This window comes from Ctenopharyngodon idella, chromosome 2, assembly GCF_019924925.1.
Source record: "Ctenopharyngodon idella isolate HZGC_01 chromosome 2, HZGC01, whole genome shotgun sequence".
In the NCBI taxonomy this organism is placed as follows: domain Eukaryota; kingdom Metazoa; phylum Chordata; class Actinopteri; order Cypriniformes; family Xenocyprididae; genus Ctenopharyngodon; species Ctenopharyngodon idella.
In genome coordinates, this window is record NC_067221.1 from 1,080,353 (window position 1) to 1,105,317 (window position 24,965).

Sequence of the window (24,965 nt, forward strand, 5' to 3'; positions counted from 1 at the left end):
CATTTAAATATACTACTGACACTGTAACAATACAAAGGGTGAAATCGTCGATCTATTTATGTTAGTTTACACATTCATTTCATATCATCTTTAAGGTTCTTTCGTGTCAATGTCACTCTTGGTTTGATCACTGGGACAAATGTGTTTATGTCGGTTGTTTTCAGCAGGCTTGGGAGGGTTACTTTAAAAATGTATTCCGTTACAGTTACAAATTACTTCATAAAAAAAGTATTCAGTAATGTAATCCAAGTACCACAATATGAAAGTAATGTAATCTGATTACTTTTGGATTACTTCAAGGTCACACACACACATTATATATATATATGTATATATATAAAGAAAGAAAGAGATGTATTATTACTACAAATAAATTGCATTTTTAAATTTAATTTTAATTATTTTTTCTGAATTTCTGCAAGTTTTTAAACGTTCCATACTTCTGAATGGGTCTCAACAATAAAAATATTTTACAAATCTGATAAATTATCTATTGCAATATTATTATCATTGTTGTTGTTTAGAGCTTTAAAATATAAAAGTCACATCAGATCATAAACAAACTGAACAAGCTCGGATCAAACATTTCTGTTTATGTTTGTTCTGCTTTAATTTTAATGTTTAGCATTTTGGTTACTTTTAAAACCTATTAAAACTAAGCAATCATGTCTCATTTCCACAACTTGGGAACACACAGCCCTGAATATATATATGTAAAGGGCTATTCAGACATCTAGTGGTGACAGTTTGGTATTACAGATTATTTTTTAGTATTTTTGATAAAGAAAGTGTTATCGAAGCTGGAAGGCAGAGTTTGCACTGTACAACCATGTTGTTTGCATTTTCTTCTTTGAAAACAAAATAGCAGCGAAATTTCCATGAATTGAAAGTGTTTTTCCCCGCAGGCAGCATCGTTTCAACTAGCAGCAGTGATTCAATCTGCATCTGAGGAGATTGTAGACGAGTGTTATTTGCGCATGCACCAGCGGGTGGCTCACGTGAGTCATCGGCGGCAACAGAACCAGGAAATATTGTATAATCAAGCAGCGCTTAATATGTGTTATAGTGGCAAAATAATGATTTATTTAGGTTTAAATGAAACGATTGTAATCCTGATAGTATCCCCCCTTTTTTCAAAATGTAACTGTAATCTGATTACTACGTTTTTTGACGTAACTGTAATGAATTACAGTTACTGGATTTTTGTATCCTGATTACATAACGCTGTTACATGTATTCCGTTACTCCCCAACCCTGGTTTTCAGACACATTGTCTACTCTCTAACACTTTACAATAAGCTTCATTTGTTAACATGAACTACATTAGTTAACATGAACCAATGATGGACAATACTAGAACAGCATTTAATAACCTTAATGTAAGTTTCAACATTTACTAATACATTTCTAAATACAAAAGTTTCCTGTTAACATTAGTTAATCCACTGTGAACTAACATGAACAATGAATAATGAATAAACATTAACAGATTAAGGAATAAAAGTAAAGCAGAAGAGAATCAAACATGTTTTGGAAAAGGTAGTTCATTTGCTTTAGTGCTGCACCGTGAGGCAGTGTCACGTCTGTTCTAGGTTCAGTTTAGTTTATGTTTTCATGTCTTTTATTTTTTTTAAATTTCTCACAGTCTTGCTCTTCATGTGATCTTGTCATGTGTTCCCCTGTTCATGTATCATGTTCTGATTGGTTCCTTTGCTGTGTTTGAAATCGCCCCCTATACCCTCATTCACTATTCCAGGGGCGGTTTCTTCATTAGGGCAATAGGGCGACGCACCACCAAAGTGAGAAAGGGACGGATATTTTTTCAACCACAGTGTTACGCTAGCTGTCACTGCTAGGCTGTTTGTTCTATTTCCTCTGGATATAGGCTATAGTCCAATCAGCATCAATTTTTTTTTTTCCGCACAGCAGGCACTGCAATGCATTCTCTATGGGCTCCGGGAGGGCTAGCACTAACGTGCTTTCGTCATCATACGTAACCTTAACTTGTGCAGCGATTGGTGGAAACGTCTATATTTATAAAAAAAGTATTCAGTAATGTAATCCAAGTACCACAATATGAAAGTAATGTAATCTGATTACTTTTGGATTACTTCAAGGTCACACACACACACACACACATACACATATATTTATATGTATAAAGAAAGAAAGAGAAAGAAATTTATTATTACTACAAATAAATTGCATTTTTTAATTTAATTTTAATTATTTCTTCTCAATTTAGCTTATAATCTTTAAGCTAAAGTGACATCCAATAATTATCTCAGTGCATAACTTACATTTCACAGACATTTTCTCCATCTGTAAATGTTAGAAAGTCGAGAAAATATTTCCATTTTGCTGTCCAGGAGACAGGAGTGGAAGCACAAACTCCCGTGAACGAGCGCCGCCGTGCGCATGCGCGCCAAACAGACGGAGCGCAATAATTCTGACTAAAATATACATTTAGCTAAAATATTAGTTGTTGATCATTTGTTTTTGGTTTTTTTTGCGAACATAAATGTGCCATATGTAGAATTTCGAACCTACAACTAAGTGTATTTTTATGATAGCAGTAACTGTAAAGTGATTATTGTAGGGTAATCAAAATAGACTAATAATTAGTCTGTGCTTTTTTTATTGTCAGTTTTAGTTTAGTGAATGTAACTTCTGCTTTAAAAAGCATTATTTTCTTTTTGTAGTGTCACAATGTTAGAATGTAGGCCTCATGTAATTTGACCCCCTTTTTTGCGCATAATATAACAGACTACAAGGTTACATTCATGTTTGTTTTCATAGACTTAAATATGAACATTGGCTGGAAAATATTGGGCAGGATGTGAAATAAAAAAAATAAAAAAATTAAATACAGATTTTTTTTTTTAGTTCAAATAGAAAAATGTACAAAATACTGAGATTATACATCGCCATTCAGCCCAAAAATAGAAATATGATTTTTTGGCCATATCACTCAGCCCTATGGCATGCTTTAAATACTGAATTTTCCATGTTTTAGATAAGCAGTATTGCACTTATAGCACTGCACTATTCCCTACATTACTCCACTAATATAGTCCACTTGAAGGAGTGAATGAAACGAGTGAGTGAATTCAGACACTGAGTGCGCCGGAAGGGCTGCCGATTTCGCATAGTTTGTGTTTGCTGTTTAATCATTTGAAATACAGCAAACTGGCAGCTCCAGTAGTAATGAATATTTATGTTAAACTCTGCCATGAAAACTAGCATGTACAAACCTTAATTAAACGATTTAATGATCAATTAAAAAAGGAAATTAAACCTGTATGATAATGCTGGACCAGCGCGGTTTGGAAAATGAATGGATGATTGATTCAGCTGCGGGCGCCATCTCCTGGCGAGACGCGGGAATTCATTCAGTGCGCGACTCTCACAGTGCATTATGGGTATTCTCTAGCCATTGAGTGTGTATCGGTTGTACACTCGTTATTGCAGTGCATTGCGGGACTGAATGAGTGCACTCAACATCGTCCACTATGGTTTCGGACACCACTACAAATGACTGTCCCCTCAAATAATGCCCTATTTAAGGGTATAGGGGGCGATTTCAGACACAGCCCCTGTTTCATGTGTCATGTTTTCATTGGTTCATTGTGTTCAGGTGTTTCTGGTTTATTAGTGTCTGTGTGTATATATAGCTTCATGTTACCATTGTCTTTTGTCTGGTTTTGTTCCCTGTAACTGCTGTTGGTGACGTTCATGTTTCTTAGTCAAGTCTTGTTTTTTTATTGATTTATTTATTTATTTTTTGGTTCACATTAATTTGAATAAAGCTGCACTTGTGTTCGGTCAAATTGATTTCAGTGGATCTTATTACAGGCAGATGCTAATCACAGATTTTTAAAATTCACTTGTTCAGTTTTTACAAGTTACAGCATATGCTGCATCAAAATGAGACATTTTACATTTTGTGAAATACAAACATTAAATTGAAAGCAGTTATAAAACAGTTCTGATGTCACAAAACAACTTTGTTACACACCAGCAATCAGTAAACATGATCACATTCAGCAGTCATGTTCAATATATGAACACTTATATTTAAATGTGCAGTTGTGGCCTAATGGTTAGAGAGTCAGACTTGTAACCTGAAGGTCATGGGTTTGAGTCTCACTATCGACAGGAAATGTAGATGTGGGGAATGAATGAACAGCACTCTCTTCCACTCTCATTACCCACAACTGAGGAGCCCTTGAGTAAGACACTGAACCCCCAATCACTCCCCGGGCGCCGCAGCAGAAACGGCTGCCCACTGCTCTGGTGTGTGTTCACTGCTATGGGTGAAATGCAGAGCGCAACTTCCGAGTATGGGACACCAAAATTGGCCACACGTCACTTTCACTTCACTTTAATTTACACAGAACTAACCTGTGAAAGTTAGGAAAGACATCTGTGTGTTTATAGTGCAGATGTTTTTTCAATCACTTATTTGAAGAGTTTCTAAGCTCTGGAAGAAAACCATTGATCTCCCTCTACAGGAACTGAAATAATTATTGACCCATGATCAAACTGTCTGTCTTAGTCAAATATTTAAAGCTTGATGTCACGTTTTAATTGTGTGTTTAATTGCCTGTTTAATTGTATTACTTTACATTGTTGTGGCTCTGTGTGACACTGAGAAAAACTGCTCTGACTCAAACAAGTGAGGAAATATTATTATCAGCTACAGTAACATCACAATTAAAAGTAATGTAATATTATAAATAAATGAACAATACTCACGTCAGTGTGTTGAGTCGACAGTGTTTATCCTGCAGTAGAGCAACGATCTGATTCACTCGTGTGTCTCCCAGTTCATGTTCACTCAGATTCAGCTCTCTCAGGAGTAACGGGTTTTTACCCACAATTCCACTCACATACTGACAGGCTTCATCTGCAGCAGGACTCAAAAACCTGCAGAAGAGACAATTCAATTCTCAACTAAATGTCTGTTGCATTACAAAAATGACTGATAAGACAAGCTCTAGTTAGTTATTTAGATGTAACACTTTTCTTTGAACATTTAAATACACAAATAAATATATAAATACTTGAAAACAAAATCTAATAGAGTTATTTAAAATAAACTAGAGCGACACTCAGTCCTAAAGCAAACTCATAAGAACAGAAACGTCCCACAGAGCAGAAGGACAAAAGCTCACTAGATCATGATTTTCAGTATGAATACAGAGTGTGAAATTAAGGCCTCAAGATCTTTATGGCTTTTAAAGGGGTGATGAACTGAGAAATTAAATTCTATAAGAATATCCTGTAAGTTTCAGAACTGAAAACTTCCTTGTTAGTCCAATAAAAGCTTTTATTGACACCAGACCCAACAAACGACTTTTTCAAAGTGGGGATCTAAAGGCAGAATAACACCAAGCCGATGGTCGGCCTTCGGGCAGTTTTTGTTCATCGGTCGACTAAGTTTTCTCAGTGTGTTCTGCACCGTCGGCTGAAGTTGGTCCTCGTCTGCTTTTTTTCAGCCGATTCCACATGTTGAATCTGCGCCGGAACTCGTCAGTCCTTCGGGCCATCTGATCATTCTGATTGGCTGTTCAGCTACTGCCACCTGCTGGTACGGAAAGCCATTTCATCTTACGCAGGAGCAGAACAGACGTGCTACTTGGCCGTCGGCTGTCGGCGGTCGGTTTGGTGTGCCAGGGCAACTTTGGACCCAAACGCTGCCGACGTGAGCCAACTCCGCAGTCTGCTTTCATCGCCACTAGTTCGTCGTTGTTGGCTTGGTGTGTTCCTGCCTTATGACGTCAAAGGGCAGCAAGCACCGCCTCTGCAGAAGAAGATCAACGCCTACTTCATCACTGCCTGTTTAGCCCCACCTACATGTAATAGGTAAATAACATAGGCCTATGTGGTGGTAAACCAGATCGAGCTACCAAGCAATAAACATGCCATTGAGGATTACAAAATATTGTGCAGTGCCTGGACTCGACAGTAATGCAACATGTAAGTAACTGTGTTAATTCTAATGCTTGATCTGATATTAATGATTCATGTACAGTCAGATGTTCTTTGTCTGTGTGTCAGTAAATCAAACCCGTAACTGAATGTCAACTTGCGTTGTTTCTCTTAGTAGGATGAAAATATTCTCTTATTTAAACTGTGATTAAATTATATAAAGAAAGCGATCAAAGAAAGCTCCCTTCGTAATTGTTGGAGCAGTGAGCGCTGAAGCTGTCAATCAAACAGTGCAAGTTTATCAGTGACTGAGTTCTGGACACGTGCAAAACTCCCATTTTATTAGACGAATCTCTTAATTATATCACATTTGCACTGTTAGTGAAGATGAAAGTATTTGTTAGTGTGCATAAATTGAGGTTCAATGACGAGATCACTGCTTTCATACTCTCAACAACATGTCTGTGATCAGCTACAGTGTTCATTTCTGCAACCTTTCATGCCACGATCTCAATATAATGCAACAGATCTAAATGTAATGCAGCACTTTTCACGATTAGTTAATCTTGAGAGCTGTAATAGTAAAAATGCACTAAAAGAGAGAGTAATACTTCGCTATATCAAATGCAAAGATGTTAGCCAATCACAGCAGTGGGCATTAACACTGAAGTCTCACAGCAGACATGCCCCTTAAAACAGAGTGTTCAAATCAGAGGGCTAAAATCAGGGTAGGAAAAATGCTTTTTATTTCTAAATTATGACAATTTTGGATGTAAAATCATACTAACATTATAAGTGCACCCTAGGAAACATTATAAAACAATAAAACAATGTAGTTCATGACCCCTTTAAGCACGAGGAGTGAGAAACATCAGCAGAGAAAACTGGCTTGTGAAACTGCATGTTTGTGAACATCTGGAGACTCATAGACCTGCTGTAGAGATACAGTGAATCTGGGCTTGATGGAAAACAATTTGACTGTTCAGAAAACAATTTGACTGAAAGGCTATCAAGAGCTTTTAATGAGAAGTGTGCACAAAAGCAAAATTGTGCATGTTAATTGTCAAGATATACCATACTCCAGAATAGCAGCACATACACTGACCCATAATGTCTATTTGACCTGTAGCTTGTACCACAACTAAACTGTGTTGACGGTTATCATCATCATGACAGAACCCACAGCATCTGATCTGATCTTGATCATTTTGATGCAACAAATTCTCCAGCTTATTCTATAACTAAAATAATATATTTGTTATGAATATTTAGCCTGCATGTAACTAATTTTGTATTATTTCATCCCGTCTCACCTCAGTGTCTTCAGTTGACAGTTTGGATCCTGTAGTAAATCATCGAGCTCCTTCACTCCTGATTGTCCAGGATCATTTCCTGTGAGATCCAGCTCTATCAGGTGTGAAGGGTTTGATCTCAGAGCTGAAGCCAGAGCTTTATAACCTTCTTCTGTTACACTGCAGTTAGAGAGTCTAGAACAGGAATGAAAACATTCAGCTGATTAATCAGTTCAACCTGAACAATTTAAATCCTTAAAGTTAATTTTATTTTGTTCTTTGTACAAATGTATTGAACGTTAGTCACAAAACCTGATAACTGAATATGGAGGCAAATAACAGGAGAAAGAATAAAAGATAATCTCCGCATATCTCAATGAATTACCACACAGAGGTACACATTAATATAAGAATCATGTTTTCTTTTGTCTCTGATAGACCACCATCATCTTTAATTTAAAAAACATTCATTATATCTAGCTGTTATCTATATCTAGTTTCATACATAAGTTTCTTCTTACAAAAAATGCTAACGTCGTTAAGACTGAAAGTGTATGAGTGGAGGTAAACTCGCATTGCCGCAGCTCACCGGCGCCATCTTATGCACAGAGTCCATTTTGATCTTTAACATTAGATCTTTCCTTTACTTCGAACAAGATGATTGCTTAATGCTGATTCGATATTACTCTTAATGAAAAAACAACAATAAAATAGTACAATAACAAACTCAGTTATATTAAACATCACACTTTTATAGCAAAACAAATAGGACTGATGACATGGTATACCTGCGTTGTAGCAGAAATAAATTATACAAAATTGGATTTGGATTTTCCCCTTAATTTAAAACGAATGCTTAGTTTGTGGTTCATTACCATTATTTAATGAAAAGCACAACAACAATAAAATGACAGACAAACAAAAAGACAAACTCACTTATATTAAAAAAAAAAAAAATGCAACTTTTATTAACAAATGTTCTTGCGCTTTTGCCTCTGACATCGACCTGTCAGTCATTGCGCCTCACTCTCGTCATGTGACTCCTATGGCTCAACTTACCTCAGTACCTCCAATTTACACTTTATATTCTTCAGTCCCGTGCAGAGCAGCTTCACTCCTGAATCCTGCAGATTATTATTGTTCATGTTCAGCTCTTTCAGATTGGTATCTGATCCAAGAACTGTAGCCAGAACTGAACAGCTTTTGTCTGTTAAGTTACAATCATCTAACCTACAAGGGAAATAAATCACATCACAGAATTAAATGGAACACAAACAATATATTTTTCTATATACAAATATTAAAAATGTTTTCCTTTTTTTTTTTACATAAACAACATTATATATATATAATGTTTCATAGATTCATAGCTTTATAGCTGAGCCTGGTTTCTCTGAAGGATTTTTTCTCTATTTCTGTCACCTGATGAAGTTTGGGTTCTTGCCACTGTCACCTCTGGCTTGATTAGTTGGGGACACTTAACATTCAACAATATTATTGACATGATTGTACTGACAATATTAGATGAGACGGTTCACACTTTTATAGCAAGTTTCTCTGAATCTTTAGATGATATTATGCACTGTAGATGATGATAACTTCAAACTTTTCGCAATTTTTCTCTGAGAAAGTCCTTTCTGATATTGCTCCAATATTTTTTGCCGCAGCATTGGGGGAATTGGTGATCCTCTGCCCATCTTGACTTCTGAGAGACACTGCCACTCTGAGAGGCTCTTTTTATACCCAATCATGTTGCCAATTGACCTAATAAGTTGCAAATTGGTCCTCCAGCTGTTCCTTATGTGTACATTTAACTTTTCCGGCCTCTTATTGCTACCTGTCCCAACGTTTTTGGAATGTGTAGCTCTCATGAAATCCAAAATGAGCCAATATTTGGCATGACATTTCAAAATGTCTCACTTTCAACATTTGATATATTATCTATATTCTATTGTGAATAAAATATAAGTTTATGAGATTTGTAAATTATTGCATTCTTTTTTATTCACAATTTGTACAGTGTCCCAACTTTTTTGGAATTGGGTTCGTATTTACACTGTTGAAGAGTTGGATTCTCATGGTAAACATGGCCAAAGTTTCAAAACACGAGTTGAACGTACGACGGAGTATTTCTGTGCCAAATGACTACTTCCGGTTTCGGTACAGGATTGTGAGAGTTTTTTTAGTATGGCCCTTTATCACGTAACAAAGGGCGGAATTCCTTGTACAGGCACTTCTCCCTGTTAAGCGTGTGCAAACAAAATGCGATCTGCGAAGGAAGCAGCCTCCTAATGAGACGCAGCTCCTGTCACCAAAGGAGTGCATTTTTGGTTGTGAGGGAAAGATTACCTTTTTCAGCTTCCCAAAGAACCCAGCGTTAAGGGAACAGAGGATGAAGTTTGTTTTTCCGGGGCAGCAACAGAGTTGCACACGTATGTTTGTTTGTTCCCGGGATTTCGGTGATGAATACTTTGTAAACAAGTCCCAGTTCGGCACTGGATTTGCAGATCACGTGTGGTGAGTAAAGCTGCATCAGATGTCTGTGTTTTGTTGGCAATCGGCGCGCAAGTGCATATAATGTAAACAACACGAACGTTTTTGTTCCCTTTGTATTTATAATGATGTCGCAGCTAGCAGAAATCTCTACGCAGAAGCTGCGCGCGCTCATGGCTCTTTAGCTCCGCCCACGGCACTGAAGGCAGGCACGCCTCTAGGATCTCTTGTTTTTCTGGAAAGAGTCAGTTTAGCGTATCTATCTTTTATAAATATGACAAAACTAAAGACTTTTCGGAGATATGAAGGATGTATTGGTACTCTATATGTACTCAAGATTAACATGAGATTGACAGAAACTGTGTGTGATCCCCCCCCCCCCCCCCGAGTCATAAATATCTGGTCTATCATATAATACAAAACAACTATCCAAACATTTATATGTTCTTTTATATTTTGTCTAAAGTTTTGATAAACTGTCTCCATTTAACAAAAATAGATTTTTCAGACCATTATTTCATATGTCAGGCTTTACAGGGTTAAGTTCATGTTCATGATGGGGAATCACTATAGATTAATGTAGATAAATGCATTTTCAGATGAAAGCAAATCATGACAAAATATATTGAATGACTTACAGAGCTCTTCTGGAGGTTTTGATGACTGCTGATAATCTAATGAGACACTCGTCTGATTTCTTGAATTTCTGAAGCTCAAACTCCTCCAGCTCTTTCTCTGATGTCAACAACACAAAGACCAAAGCAGACCACTGGGCAGGTGAAAGGTCACCAGATGAGAGACTTCCTTTGCTAAGGTGGGTCTGGATCTCCTTCACCAGAGTTTGGTCATTCAGTTCGTTCAGACAGTAGAACAGATTGATGGATCTCTCTGCAGGCAGATTATCTTCTAATTTCTGCTTGATGTAATGAACTATTTCCTTGTTGCTCTGGTCATTGTCATCTTGCTGTGTCAACAGACCCCGTAAGAGTCGTCGATTGGACTGGAGTGACAGACCAAGGAGGAAGCGGAGGAAAAGGTCCAGGTGTCCACTGTCACTCTCGAGTGCCTTGTCCACTGCAGTCTTGAGAAAATCAATCATGATTTCATTTTTCTTTTTGATGTCTAGAAACAGATGTGCATAAAGGGTCTTGAGCAAATTTTTATTTTTGTTTTCCTGCCCTGTAGACTCGTGATCAAACACACTTTTCTTGTTGATGTCTAGAAACAGATGTGCATAAAGGGCTGCAATAAACTCTTGAATGCTCAAGTGAACAAAGCAGTACATGGTACCAAGAATGATCCCTGTTTCCTCCTTAAAGATCTGGGTACACATGCCTGAGTACACTGATGCCTTATAGACGTCAATACCACAGGCTTCCAGGTCTGTGTCATAGAAGATCACGTTGTTTATTTCCAGCTGATGAAATGCCAGTTTTCCCAGTGAAAGGATGGCGTCTTTATCCCATGAAACATCTGGTGCGTATTCTCCATCATACTTTCGGCGGCTCTGCTGGATCTGAAAGCGGAGAAAGTGTGTGTACATTTGTGTCAGAGTCTTGGGAGTGTCTTCAGTATTTGATTCCTGCGGTCTTTTAGAGATCTCATCAGCCTGATTGATTTTCACATCATTATTTCTTTTCTCCTCCAGAATGTTCTGGAGAACAGTGGCTGAAATCCAGCAGAAGACTGGGATGTGGCACATGATGAAGAGACTCTTTGATTTTTTAACATGATCAATGATTGTGTTGGCCTGATTCTGATCCGTGAATCTTTTTTTGAAGTACTCTTCCTTTTGTGAGTCATTGAATCCTCGTATCTCTGTCAGCCGGTCGATACAGTCGGGAGGAATCTTACTGGCAGCTGCTGGTCTGGTGGTGATCCAGATGAGAGCAGAAGGAAGCAGATTTCCCTTCATGAGGTTTGTTAGGAGAACATCCAGAGAGGCTGGTGATGATACATCACACCATGTCTCATTACAATCAAACTTCAGAGGAAGACGACATTCGTCCAATCCATCAAGGATGAACAGGACTTTGAAATTATTCCTTCTTGTAAGGTTCAGTCCTTTTGTTTCTGGGAAAAATTGAGTTATAAGATCCATCAAACTTAGTTTTTCTTTCTCCTTTAAGTTCATCTCTCTGAATGGAAGAGGAAATATGAAGCTGATATCTTGATTTTCTATTCCTTCAGCCCAGTCCAGAACAAACTTTTGCACAGAGACTGATTTTCCGATGCCAGCGACTCCTTTTGTCAGTACAGTTCGGATCTCCTTGTCTTGTTCAGGTGCTTCAAACAATTGTGTGCATTCAACCTGTATCTCTTGAGATTCATGCCGCCTGGAAGCAACTTCAATCTGTCTGACCTCATGTTCAGTATTGACCTGTTCACTGCCACCCTGAGTGATATAGAGATCTGTGTAGATGTTATTCAGGAGTGTGGAGTCACCTTGCTTCGCAATTCCTTCAAATACACATTGATACTTCTTCTTTAGGCCACATTTTAGCTGATGAATGAAGAACAGCTCATCTAAACACAGGAACAGAAAATAGATAGTTTTAGTCTGAATTTTCTCTCCTCCATTTATAAGTGTCAATCAGACAGATGATCATGAGTCTCTGACCTTCTAGAGCATCAGCAGCTTCATCTTGCTTCATCTCTCTCAGGTAATGTAGTGTGAGATCAAGAGCTGCTTCTTTGATACTGCATCTATTCTCATTAAAGTCATTCACAAAGTATTCTGTGTTCTCATTTTGTAATATTTTCTTAAACTTTTCCAGCTCTTTCGTCAGAAATGTGATTATTTTGCTCTCAAGATCCTGAAAATAAAACAAAGAAAAAGGACAGAATAACACAATTGAAAACAAATTGTACATCTGCATTTGGTCAACACTATTCATTCAATAATTATATCTGTTAAAAAAAAATCCAGTTAAAAGACTAACATGCTAACAGGCTGTTATTTTTAACAAATAGAAAAATTAAAAAAATATGTGTGCTTAAATGGAAAAATAAGTGATCAGGAGAAATCAAATTAAATTTCTTTGTTCAATAACATATTTGTTTGTTATAAATATTAAACATTTATGAAAATGTGTTTTCCTACCTGGAAGATCCACTGGAGATTGTCTGTGAAACTCTTGTGTTTCCTGTGAGTCTGAACGTCTGAGTCTAATGTCTCATATTGAAGCCTGTAATCAAATAAATACAATAACATACTGATTTTCCAGGCAAAATATTACAGAAAGAGAAAAAAGCATTACCTGTGAATACTCTGATAAATACTTGATCTAAAATGTTTCATGATGGTATTCACTGATACAACTTCTTAACACATTCAGTGTGAAAATTAGAAACACATGAAATACCTTTTATTAGATGATGGTTTTTCTCCACTGAAGTTTGGTACTCCACCTTTTGACCAGTCACTCTTCAGAGACACAGAGCTGGACACATGTGAGTCTGATCTTACACTAATGACACAAAGAACAGAGAGAGAGAAAAACACTTTACTACAGGAGATACTTTAGTCTCATTTGAAAAGAATTAATGTTGCAAATAGTAATTAAATGCAGTATAGCTGTGCATTTGTCCATTTATGACTACGGTTGGATGGATTGATATATACAGGGGTGCACATAACTGGTGCACATGCATGGTAAAAATAAACGATGTGCAGCAGAAAACGTGGAGGGAAGCGCTTTTGAGCACCAACATTTTTGGGGACAGGGACACGTTTACTTACTGGAGTAGGATTTTTCTCCATCTCTGGTATGATAGCAATCGTGATGATAAGTGTGTTGACTGATTATTAGGGGTGCAACAGATCGCAGTTGATCCGTACGGACCAGGCCCCACGGTTCGGCACGCATGTGATTCATGGATTAACTGCTAAGTTTGACCATCATAGAGTGAAAGCTTAACATTTGGACATGTTTTGTCTTGCCAGTTTACACATTCAAACGACTTTAAACGTGGAAGAAGAGGCAAAAATCTGGACTCGCGCACTGATATCTGTGCACACAAAGTACCAAGCAGCATCTTCAGGTGCTCCCTTGAGAACCAGACCAAAAAAAGTTATGTGCACCCCTGGATATATACATGTTTAGTTGCATGATCTATTTTCCATAGTGAATTTATGCCTCCTTGTGGCTGTCTGTGTAATTGTGTTACTGGAATGAGCTCCATAAGGTTCCCAGGAATTGAGTTTTATTGTGAATTATTGTTTTATTTAGTCAAGTTCAATCACATACACCACTGAGGACAAATAATGCAACTCTATAATGTAAACACACAAAATACCTTTTATCGGATGATGGTTTTTCCCCACCGAAGTCTGGTGGTTTTCCTTCTTTTGAATCATCACTCTTCAGAGACACAGAGCTGGACACATGTGAGTCTGATCTTACTCTAATGACACAAAGAACAGAGAGAAACACTTTAATAAAGGAGGATAAACTGTGTCTGAAACACATCTGTGTCTTTATCTAATCCTCCACAGAAATACACACACACACACACAATTTACAGTTTTATAGTTAACAATCATTTTATTTTACTGGCTCACACTGGATTAATGATTTCTTTAATGTACATGAATAAGATTAAATATGTTAAAAAAAATATTTGACTAATTTAAGAGAACATGTTTTTGTTTATTGACAGAAATGGAGCAAAAATGTCTGTGTGACACAGTTTTGTTAGCAAACTTCAATTAAATTAAGTGACCAAAAAACCAAAGTCATGTATTTGGTAATAATTAACAAATTATTAATGATATTGTCTATAGAGCAGACGGGGCTTTATAGACAATGTCAGAGTTAATTTAAGAAGTTCAAAATTGAAACAAATATAAAACAATGTCTAGAGTTTTGTTATTCACAGTAAAACACAAACTCCAGTAGAGTTTAAAATGAAAACAGACGCAGTGTTACCTGTGTTTCTCTGAGAGACTCATCTTAGAGAGAGAGTCCTTTCCTCGCTCAGATAAACTGACACTGAACACAGATCAGCACAATCAATCACTCAACCTGGAAATGACACCATTTCACAGAGACGAAGAATTATTGAAGAACATAATGAAGAATACTGAGTGACCAACAACAGCAAAAACAATGAATAAAATAAAGTGCGTTACAAACAAATATATTGACATAAAATAACTGAATGGTCTTAATCATTTCAGATTAATGAGTTTAACTGATTCATCTTCATTAATTGTTGAATCGTTTGTCATTTAATCATTACTTCAAGTTCACAATGATGGTTGAATTCATTACTTTCAAATGATCCTAAAATAACTGATTGAGTAAAAGTAACCTGAATTATAATGGTCATACTGTATAACTACTAATCATAATTGATATATATGAACTGAAATATTCAATTTAATTAAAAAAAAAAACAAAAAAAAAACGTTAGTCTTCATCTAATAAAAACAAAAAGACATGTCTACTTCATGTAGGTGTCTGCTGTAAATGTCTGGTTCAAAAATACTTTCGATTTCGCATCACTAAAACAGCCTAAAACGGAAGCGAAAATGGGAGGAAAATCTTCAGAAACTTACTTGTTTTCAACAACTCTTTCTCACTGAACTTCATGTTTTATCATCCGTGACCTTCAAAAGATTGTAATTTCTGGAAGATTCTTCATCTGTTCGGAGCAGCAGAACAAACAACAATAATAATAAGAACACTTCTGTAACTTCACATTTAAATCACGCTTACATATACAATATCAAATTACTAATAATTACAAATAACTGTAATCGAGAACGTGTTAAAACTTACTTGCAGTCTTGTCCAATAAGAAGAGAATTTATAAGTATTAAAAAACTCCTGCGCATGAATCAAATCCAGTGGGAAACATGTTGATGTGTTGTTACTTTCGCTTTCTTCTTCTTCGTGGGTTTTCAGGAGGGTTTTGAAGCAGCTGAACAGTTTCACACCGCCACCTACTGTACTGGAGCGAGGATATTCCACCACATATATCTAATCCTGTTTCAGCAGTGCATTTGTTATATTCCCTGTTTCTGGACTATTATAAGATGCTGGATATTGTAAATGATCCTGAGGTTTGTATTTGTTATACATTCAATCCTTTTGTTTTGTATCAGGACACTATTAATACATGTTCTAGTTTCTGCTCTCTGACACTCATCACATAAACATTATGAAGAATATTTTCCTGTTATTTAAAGGGAATTATAAATTGCATTGCCTCTATGCCGTTGGCAGTCTGTCCTCTCTCCATAACTTATTAAATATATCCAGGATCATGTCATCTATCTTAAACAGAACAGGTTTTTGTTTTCCTGTCTCAAGTCCATCAATACACTTTTAAGTTTTTAATCCAAAAGCAGCATCTAAAGTTCCCTGTCTAACTGGTTCTTGATCCGTGACTTTCTCCAGCTGATGGTCATAAACACACTTCACATGATGATCAACTCAACTGCATTACATTATATCCTGAATCAATACAACTGATTATACCGGATTTGATTTCTTATGTGTTAATGTGATGATGATTATTCATGTGATGCTCCAGCATGTTTCCCTCTCAGATTGTTGTCTTCAGTGTTGCACAAATATCATTCACGCTGCACACAGATGTGGTCCGGCAGTGTGTTCCAGGAGGGATTGTTTCCGCACGAGTCTGTTTTTGCTGTGCTGCACTGCGCTAAATCAAAGCACATCAATGCAAGCCTTAAAAATACAATGTATTAAAATACAAGCACGGTTAATGCAATGCATATTTTTTTCAAGTAGTGCAATTCAAGATGCTTTTTGTTTCAAAAACATATGGCATTATTTTACTTCCAGACTAGCCAGTATGTGCACTTACGGTCTTGTGGACTTACAGTGGCTGTCTCGTGCAAGTGATCATGAAGTCCACAACATTAGGGTGTCCTGTTTTGTCATTTTAGGTTTCAGAAGGGTGCTCGTGAGCGCCTCCTGTGTAGCCGATGCACACTTTTACTCCGCAGCAGACTTCTACCTGACAGTCAAAGCAGCATTACGTCACAGAAGTGTTGAATCAGAGGAAGTGTTTAGGGTGTCATTTGGGACAGGGCCATAGAAATGAAAGAGAAGTGCTGTAAACTGAATCCTACCTGTCGCAAAATTACCAGTGACTTTTAAAACAGCATTTTTTCCCCGGTGAAACTCAATATTGCTCACTTCAAAATACATGAGCGACATGTTCTGAATTTAGACACTTGTTCTACTCTGCTCTGATTGGTTACAGATGGTCCAGTGTGTTGTGATTGGTCAAGCGCTTTGAGCGTGTTTGGGAAATGTCCCGCCCCTTACCATAACCGCCGGTTTCAACACACTGGCTGTGTCTGAAACTTATTTTGAATAAGTAATTACTTCACGACGGTTTAAAAAGTATGTTCTATGTAGTATGAATGTGTGTAGTGTGAATATAATCCGGACACACTACATTCATCATGTTGTCATTGTCATGTGACCTACGGCATCAGCTGTGTCTCTTCACTGCCATTCATAAATCCTCTCCCGTGGCCTCATGGGATAGTAAAATGTCCATCATATGCGCACTTAAGAATCTCGACAGAAGTAGATCATCCGGGTACTTTTTAATTTAAGAGTACTGTGAATTCAGACATACTTTTTTTGTCACATACTGTTTTTCACCACATATACAGTAGGGAAGTATGCAATTTTTAGATGCAGCATTTACTAACTCGTCCAGGCCCCGCCTCTTTATTTTGCGTATGCCTTGGGCGGGAATTATTTAAATGAGGAATATAACAACATTACACACTAAAGAAAGCTGAACATGTTAAAAACAGGACCCCTTGACATACTCTTTTCAAAACCGTTAAACTTATGTTCAAACATGATTCAAAACTGAATGAAACAGCAATCTGCTACAATTCTACTGTACCATATTGAAATATATTCTGAATCTAAAAAATTAAATAGTATAAAAACAAAATGTAGCCGAACACCTACACAGTCACAAGTGGCAAGAATATCTCTAAAAATCTCTGGATTTCTGCACTGATTACTCATCAAATGTGGTCTGATCTTAATTTAACTCACTATTACAGACATGAACTCTCTGGCAGTGGCAGTGAGTCACATATTCATCTTGAAACATGAACTCCTCTTTGTCTCATTAATGATCTGGATTAAATAGGAAAAAGTACCTTAACATTCAAGTTTCACTTTGATCATGATCCCCTTTGAGTGCTAAAAAGCCTGGATTAGCGTGTCACATCCTGGCATCTCTTTATGTTGGTTTGGCTCTCCTCCAGTGGATCCAGATCTATGGCTTCCTCTCTTGATGGATCATGACCTTAATTTGCCAATGCTGAAATATTAGAACTCACTTCACAAAAGCTAAGACATGAAACAGCCCAAACACAAACTGTCAATGCTTTAACAGTGTGTAGTTTTTGATTGCAAAACCACAAATGTTTTAGAAAAATAACTGCATGATTACCGTCAGAGTCCAGAGATGACCGTCGTTTTGTGTGAAACTGTCCGTTCAAGCGCAAGACGTGAAAGAGCTCAATTCAGTATTCGTGTGCTGTCAGACGCGGCTTTCTGGGCGTGCGCTTCGGATGTGGGCGCACACAAAACATGTCTTTTGCATCTTCTTACACTTGAATGTTTAAATTGGCAAGGCTTAAAAACACGTGCAAATGATAAACTGTCATGGCGATGCAGCACTGGTCTGATCAGGACAGTGACAGTTTTGTTTATATAGCCTATCCTTCTATCAAAAACACTATTTTTAAGACAAATGGACATATTCCTATTTCCTCTGTTTTGTTGGTGAGTCAGCACTATGAACAATTTTACAAAAAAAAAAAACAAAAAAAAAAAAACTCACAAACCACAACTTTACAACAAAATTGTTAATTAAACAATAATTGGAGCTCAAAGATATGTTAATTCAAAATACCAGTTATTTACAAATCTTTACTTTGACCAAACTTGTCATTGCATGAAAACATTACAGAACAAGGGATTATGGGTATTCCACAGCCACAATGCTTCTCCAGTGAGCATGATCAGTAAGAATATTAATCCATCCAAATACATTAAATAATCAAGTACATTCCAAACACAATGATTTAGGTCACTGTGATTTGGCCGAGAAAGATTCTGTATGATCCTGGATCAGCATCTTTTGTTGATCCTGGAACAACGTTCCTGTCCAAAAACAGTCCTGACCCTATCCCTACCCCTAAACCTACCCATAACTGACCCCTAAAATCAGAGGGAAATGATAGATGAACAACACTGATGTAGAAACACCTAACCCTGGTTTTAAGCCTAAACTTGACTAACTCTAAATTATTCCTCAAATATGATTGGTTAATTGGAATGAAGAGATTTCACGTGGCAAACTTTGATGCTTATAGATTGATATAATTCCTGATATAATTTAATCGGTAAGGCCTAAGTAGATCACCAGTGACAATGATCTCTACCATCAACAGGCAAGTGAACTTTTCAAACAAAAGCAATTGTTCTTAACATTGAAAGAGACACAAATGCTGTGTGAAATGTTTAACTGGTAAAATGTTGAGTTGGTCTGTCTAGAAGAGACTCCATCCACAGAACAAAGACAATATACTGTAGATCTGCGCATTAACAACAGACAGACACATTGTAACACTCCAGTTAATACACCAGGAGGATACACTAAATGAAGGGAATTACAGTGAAACTGAAGCAGTTCAAGAAATAATATCAAACAGGAGACAAATCTTCATCAATAAACCCAAGTGTATTTACAAATCTGTACACAGATAAACAACGTTAAGAAATCCCAAGTGAAAAATGTAAATGTGAGAGTGTGTGTGTAAAAAATATTAATGATAGGATCAGTCTCACTGGGAAAATAACAAGTCCAAGAACAATATCCTTCAAGTTCAGTCCAACTGTTTAAAGTCCTCTGGGGCGAGTAATCCTTGCAAACAAGAACAATATACTCCACAATGAGACGGTGAAAATTCAACTCGATGAGAAGCAGACGAAAAAAAAAAATTCATGAATCCAAAAGTGCTCCTTATTTTGGAAGAAAACATTGTAAAGAGTCTCTTCCATCTGTATGAAACACATTTACACATTAATCACACATTTATTTCTCCTCATAGACACAGTAGTGAGACTCTTCTGTGGATCACCTGATGATTCCTGATCCTCTCATGATGATTTCACAGATCTTCATCTACAGAAGGAGGAACAGAAGAGAAAACAATCAGTGTTCAGTGGAACAAAGTGAAAATGAGTTACTATTAGTTCCTACAATCTGAACAAGTCTATTCTCAAACTGAAATGATTCACTTCTACTGACACAGTTAATAAAGCAGGTGTTGTTGAATAAAGCTGTGACAGTGTGATTTTGTTCTCTTTCCTCCTTTGTGTTGAACATTTTAATAACTTCACATTTTGTTCTCACACAAACCCAATAAAGCTTAATGATAATTTCCTTTCATGAATATCTGAAAGGTTTGTTCTCATATTAGAGGTAAATGAAGATCTTTAATATCACAGTGATGTTTCCTCACCTCAGGACACAGTTTGAGTCTCGTAGCACGTCACGGAGCCGCTGCTTTGAGTCTCCTATCTTATTGAATCTCAGATCAAGATCTTTTAAAAACTGCAGTGCTTTTGAGTTAGTCAAAGACTGAGTTAAAGAAGAAACATCTGTAATGCCACAGTACTGTAGACTAGAAAGACACAGAGGAAGAGATCATCTTACAAACAAATCATGAATGTGAAGAATTTTACACAAATATAATGTGAACTCAGACTCATTGTGAGATATTGAGAATAAAGTGTTTTAGTTTAAACTGTTGAAGTGATTTTCAGCATTTTGATTCTTGTATGTGAATGTTACTGACCTCAATCTCTCCAGTTTACAGTGTGAATCCTTCAGTACGTCACATAAGTGCTTCACTCCTGTGTTTCCTAGATTATTCTCGCTCAGGTTCAGCTCTCTCAGGTGTGACGGGTTTGATTTCAGAGCTGAAGTCAGGATGACACACTGTTCCTCTGTAATCCTGCATCTATTCAGACTGAAGACAGAAAGAGAAAATGACTCAAATCCATGTTCAGTTCATGTGTGAGTTAAATGAATCATGAATAAATGTCATACAGTCACTAATAAACCAGCAAAAACATGGAAACTTCATGATATAAACGAACAAACCAAGACAGGAGCGTTTGAGGACACTAGTTACAATCCGAGTCTGGATCCGTCCTCACTCCACAAATAAGTGAATTTATCACTCTAGATTAATATATAGGATCAATATAGAAACAATAGAAAAATGAACATTTAAATGGTCTATTTTCACATTTTTAATGAAAGAAAATCTAGTTAATCAATTATTAAGTCATTTTAGATTATAATTTACAATCTCTAAACACACATTTTGCTTAATAAAAGAAGATTCAGTGAAAAGTACCATTAGTCCAGTATAAATGTAAGATTTCAGAATAATCTATTTGTGTCACAGTTTTGTTGTGTTTTATTATCATGGTGTTGCTGTCTGTGTGTGTTCCCTAGTTAGTGTTCTTGGTTAATTAGTTCCTGCAGCTGTTCTGTTTCACTTTAATTACTCTGTGTGTTTAATCCAGGGGTCCAAACTCTGTCCTGCAGAGTTCAGCTTCAACTCTCCTCAACACACCTGTCTAGAAGTTTCTAGTAAGAGCTTGATTATCTGGTTCAGGTGTGTTTAATTGGGGTTGAGCTGAACTCTACAGGACCCTCCAGGAGCAGGATTGGACACCCTGATTAAGGCCCCGTTTACACTAGTGCCTTTTCATTTTAAAATGCATAACTTTTGCTATGGTTACGCCTGTGGTTTACACTACTCCAGTGTTTCTGAGACTTCTGAAAACGCTGCAGACCCTGTTTTAGTTTGAAAACACTGGGGTTGTGTTTCAGTGTAAACGGACCAAAACAGAGACTTCTGAGAACGATGGTGTGGCTGCCCACGTCCACTCTGTGTGTCCTCGACGACCGTGTGAACAATAACATGGAGACTGAACTGCAATCTTTGCTGGTTTTGTTGTCATTTTTAGCAGCCATTGATCAGTTAAACTGCATTGTTTAATACTGCAGCTACTGACATGCACAAGAGGAAACTGTTTACACTTGTACACACATGCCCAGTGTGCATGAACCAGGGTTTCTACAGGTTTCATCAAATCTAATTGAATGGTTTTTAATGGCAATTTTTTTTATATATATATATGTGCCGCTAAATGTCGATAGATGACGTCATACAGCAATTAGAAAATTCATCATGTTATTGTTGTATTCATATTCTGTCAAGTGTCAGCCCAACATTTGTTTGCTTCTCTGGTGATACCCTTTTTGCTCACATTATATATTTTAATACAGCCAAATTCCCAATAAAATTGTTTCATCTATATATATTTTTTCTGTTTTTGTTGTCATTCAATATGAAATGGTGACTGAAACGCGGCCCATTAAGATTACATACAGGGCTCGACATTAAGCCTTGTCATGTGGACACGCGTAAATCAGTCATTCACTTGTACGGGTAAAACAGTTGCTTGTTCGGAAAAAAATAGTATTTTTTTGTGATGGAAATATAAATTTGTTCTGAAGCTATATCCTTTCAGAATATTGCAGCTTTGACATATTTAAATCTGCATATTTTTTGATTGATTACAACTGCATTAAATAATGTTATGGGATTGTTTTAAATATTTTTTGAAAGTACAAATATGAAATGTTGGGGGGGAAATTATACTTTTAAAAATTAAACTAAACCATCAGTAGGTGGCGGCAAGTAACCGTCTTATTGAGTGAGTAATTGATTGATTCATTCAAGCGATTCATTTGTGATCTTTTGTTTTTGATTCGTGATCTTTGTTTGAAACTATTTTCGCTGATAAAATAGAACAAAAACAGTCAATGTTCCTTCTAAAATGTAAGTGGTTTAATATTAACTCCTTGTTAATTGAACTGTTGTATGAAATCAGTGTCACGTTTTTAATCGTGATGGTAGCCGATTTAGGAAAACAGCATTCTTGGTTGTGTGGTTTTGCTCACCAGTATCAAGTTATAAAAACTCCACATTTTGAATTTTTACCGCAGTATGTTTAACTGAGTTTTTGGTTGTGTGTGCTTCGCTCATGTTTCCATTTCTCCTCCAGATGGTGCGCGAGCCTCAGCGCAACCTTGTTATGGTCAGTACATTATACAGCCTATTATTATCCACTATCGATCGCCACTAACACTAAATGTAATAAAATCACTCGCGTTTTGGTGATTCCCAAGTTGCTGTGTTTTTTTTTTTTTTTTTTTTTGGTATTGACGTTTTAATCAGGTCCTTGTCCAGTCGAGAAAGTAAAGTTCGAGCCCTGACATGTTAAACCAGCACTAAAATCCTGATTTATAATCGAGACGTTGTCTGACAAAATCACCATACACATAAGATAAAGACATTTGCTGTGATTTTGGCTATATGTACACGTAAAATGATCACTCAGGTTAGAAGCAATAGTATCTATTTTTTTATTTGTTCTCTGACAGAGCGCACATCCTCAACTGAATGCACTGCTGAACCAGAGAGGTGCGGCAGGAAAGCAAGATCTCGCGCTCGTGCAATAGTACCAGGGGGTCTCGGAAGCTAGATGAGGTTAACAAGTCGCTATATTCGTCACTACGAGCTTTCTTAGAAAAAAAAACATAAAAGGGGTCTGAAAAGGCGCTAAGTTGGCAACACTGATGCAGCCTTCTGTCTACAGTTTCCAGTGCGCCGCTGTCCAAAACGGCATTACGGCAATTTTGCACCGGCTGGAGGCAATTACCAAACTGGTTCCGTGTGCGTATCACACCGACGTACATATTTTGCGACAGCAAATCAAAGTTATTAATTATTTAGGCTTTATTCAAAATAAATTGGTAGTATTATTTTTCTTCAAAACTATCTAAAAAATGTAATGCCTGTAGAAATAAAATTGAATGCTTTTTAATGCCATTTAAGGCCTTAATTTTCGCAAAATCCATTTAATGACTTAATGCTTTCTAATGCCCCGTGGATACACTGATGAACGGTCATGTGACATGTGTTTTCAGTCGTGTAGTGTAGACGGAGATCGTTTCTGAAACGCTGTGTAAACGCCGGTGTAGACGAGGATCGTTTTAAAACAAAAACGTACTAGTGTAAACGGGGCCTTAAACCCTTAGCTCTTCACTTTTTTCTGTCGTTTATGTTGAAGTGGTTGTGCTTTATTTCTCCTACATGTTAGATTTGTGATTAAACACAATGTTTGTCACGTTCTGAGTTTGTTTTTTGATTCTCTTTCTGTTCCATTCATGTCTGAGTTTCTTTGTATATCTTCTAGGTTGTTAATAGTTCAGTCATCCTCGAGCGCTACAGATGATGTGACTTGTGTCCTGTTGACTTAAAATAAACTAAACAGTAAATACAGTATAATGATACTAACTCTAGTTTCTCCAGCTTGAATTGTGGGTTCATCAGTAGATCACTGAGGTTTTTCACTCCTATGTTTCCTAGTTCATTATCGCTCAGGTTCAGCTCTCTCAGGTGTGACGGGTTTGATTTCAGAGCTGAAGTCAGAGCAGAACAACCTTCTTCTGTCATATAACAGGAACTTAACCTACATTAGAGAGAGAGAGAGAGAGAGAGAGAGAGAGAGAGAGAGAGCAGAAAATAAGACAGAAGAAAAACTCTTTATTCTGTAAAGTCACATCATCTTCATAATCAAATAAAACAGAGGAAAGAGATCATCATCTTTATTTCACCAGATCACAAAATACTAAAAGGTGAAAATTTTACACAATTATAATGTGAACTCAGACTCATTGGGCCTCATTTATCAATCTAACGTAGATCTGAGCACAGAAATCATCTTACTACAGGGTTCACGTGTGATTCATCAAACATTAGTATGCTGCCAATCCCATCGTACGAATGATCGTATGTTGATAAATGTGGCGGCTGAAAACAATCCTCATTTAAATATCACCCTCTATAAATTCACGGTTTAGAAGCCTCGCCCCTACAGTTTACGACACGGAGAAACATAACCCGGCCAAGAAGAGGAAGTAATCTGATGAAAGAGAAATCGATCTAACTCCAAAATCACCCGTTAACCTCGTAATTGCAAACAAATACATTCATTTATATGTATATTAAATACCAATAAATAAAATGGAACATTTACAAACATCTTAAACATTATCCTAGGCTATTTTAGTTTC

General features: G+C 36.8%; 2 protein-coding genes across 2 annotated transcripts in view; both read right to left on the reverse strand.

Annotated features, from left to right (window-relative positions):
* The window catches only part of LOC127504736 (NACHT, LRR and PYD domains-containing protein 12-like), a 595,457-nt gene that overhangs the window by 385,524 nt on the left and 184,968 nt on the right, over positions 1 to 24,965 (reverse strand). Inside the window, exons 42-45 of the mRNA XM_051879684.1 lie at positions 24,188 to 24,361; positions 20,602 to 20,775; positions 7,248 to 7,421; positions 4,759 to 4,929 (exon numbers count right to left, since the gene is read on the reverse strand). Coding sequence (XP_051735644.1) covers positions 4,759 to 4,929; positions 7,248 to 7,421; positions 20,602 to 20,775; positions 24,188 to 24,361 — 693 coding nt within the window. The remainder of the gene's footprint in view (positions 1 to 4,758; positions 4,930 to 7,247; positions 7,422 to 20,601; positions 20,776 to 24,187; positions 24,362 to 24,965) is intronic.
* On the reverse strand, positions 10,354 to 15,640 carry LOC127504937 (protein NLRC3-like). The gene is made up of 8 exons (XM_051880107.1): positions 15,506 to 15,640; positions 15,283 to 15,368; positions 14,651 to 14,746; positions 14,019 to 14,126; positions 13,085 to 13,189; positions 12,823 to 12,907; positions 12,340 to 12,535; positions 10,354 to 12,245 (listed from the first exon to the last, which is right to left on the reverse strand). Exons 3-8 carry the CDS (start codon positions 14,671 to 14,673, stop codon positions 10,354 to 10,356), a joined length of 2,409 nt encoding a protein of 802 aa, XP_051736067.1. The 5' UTR covers positions 14,674 to 14,746; positions 15,283 to 15,368; positions 15,506 to 15,640.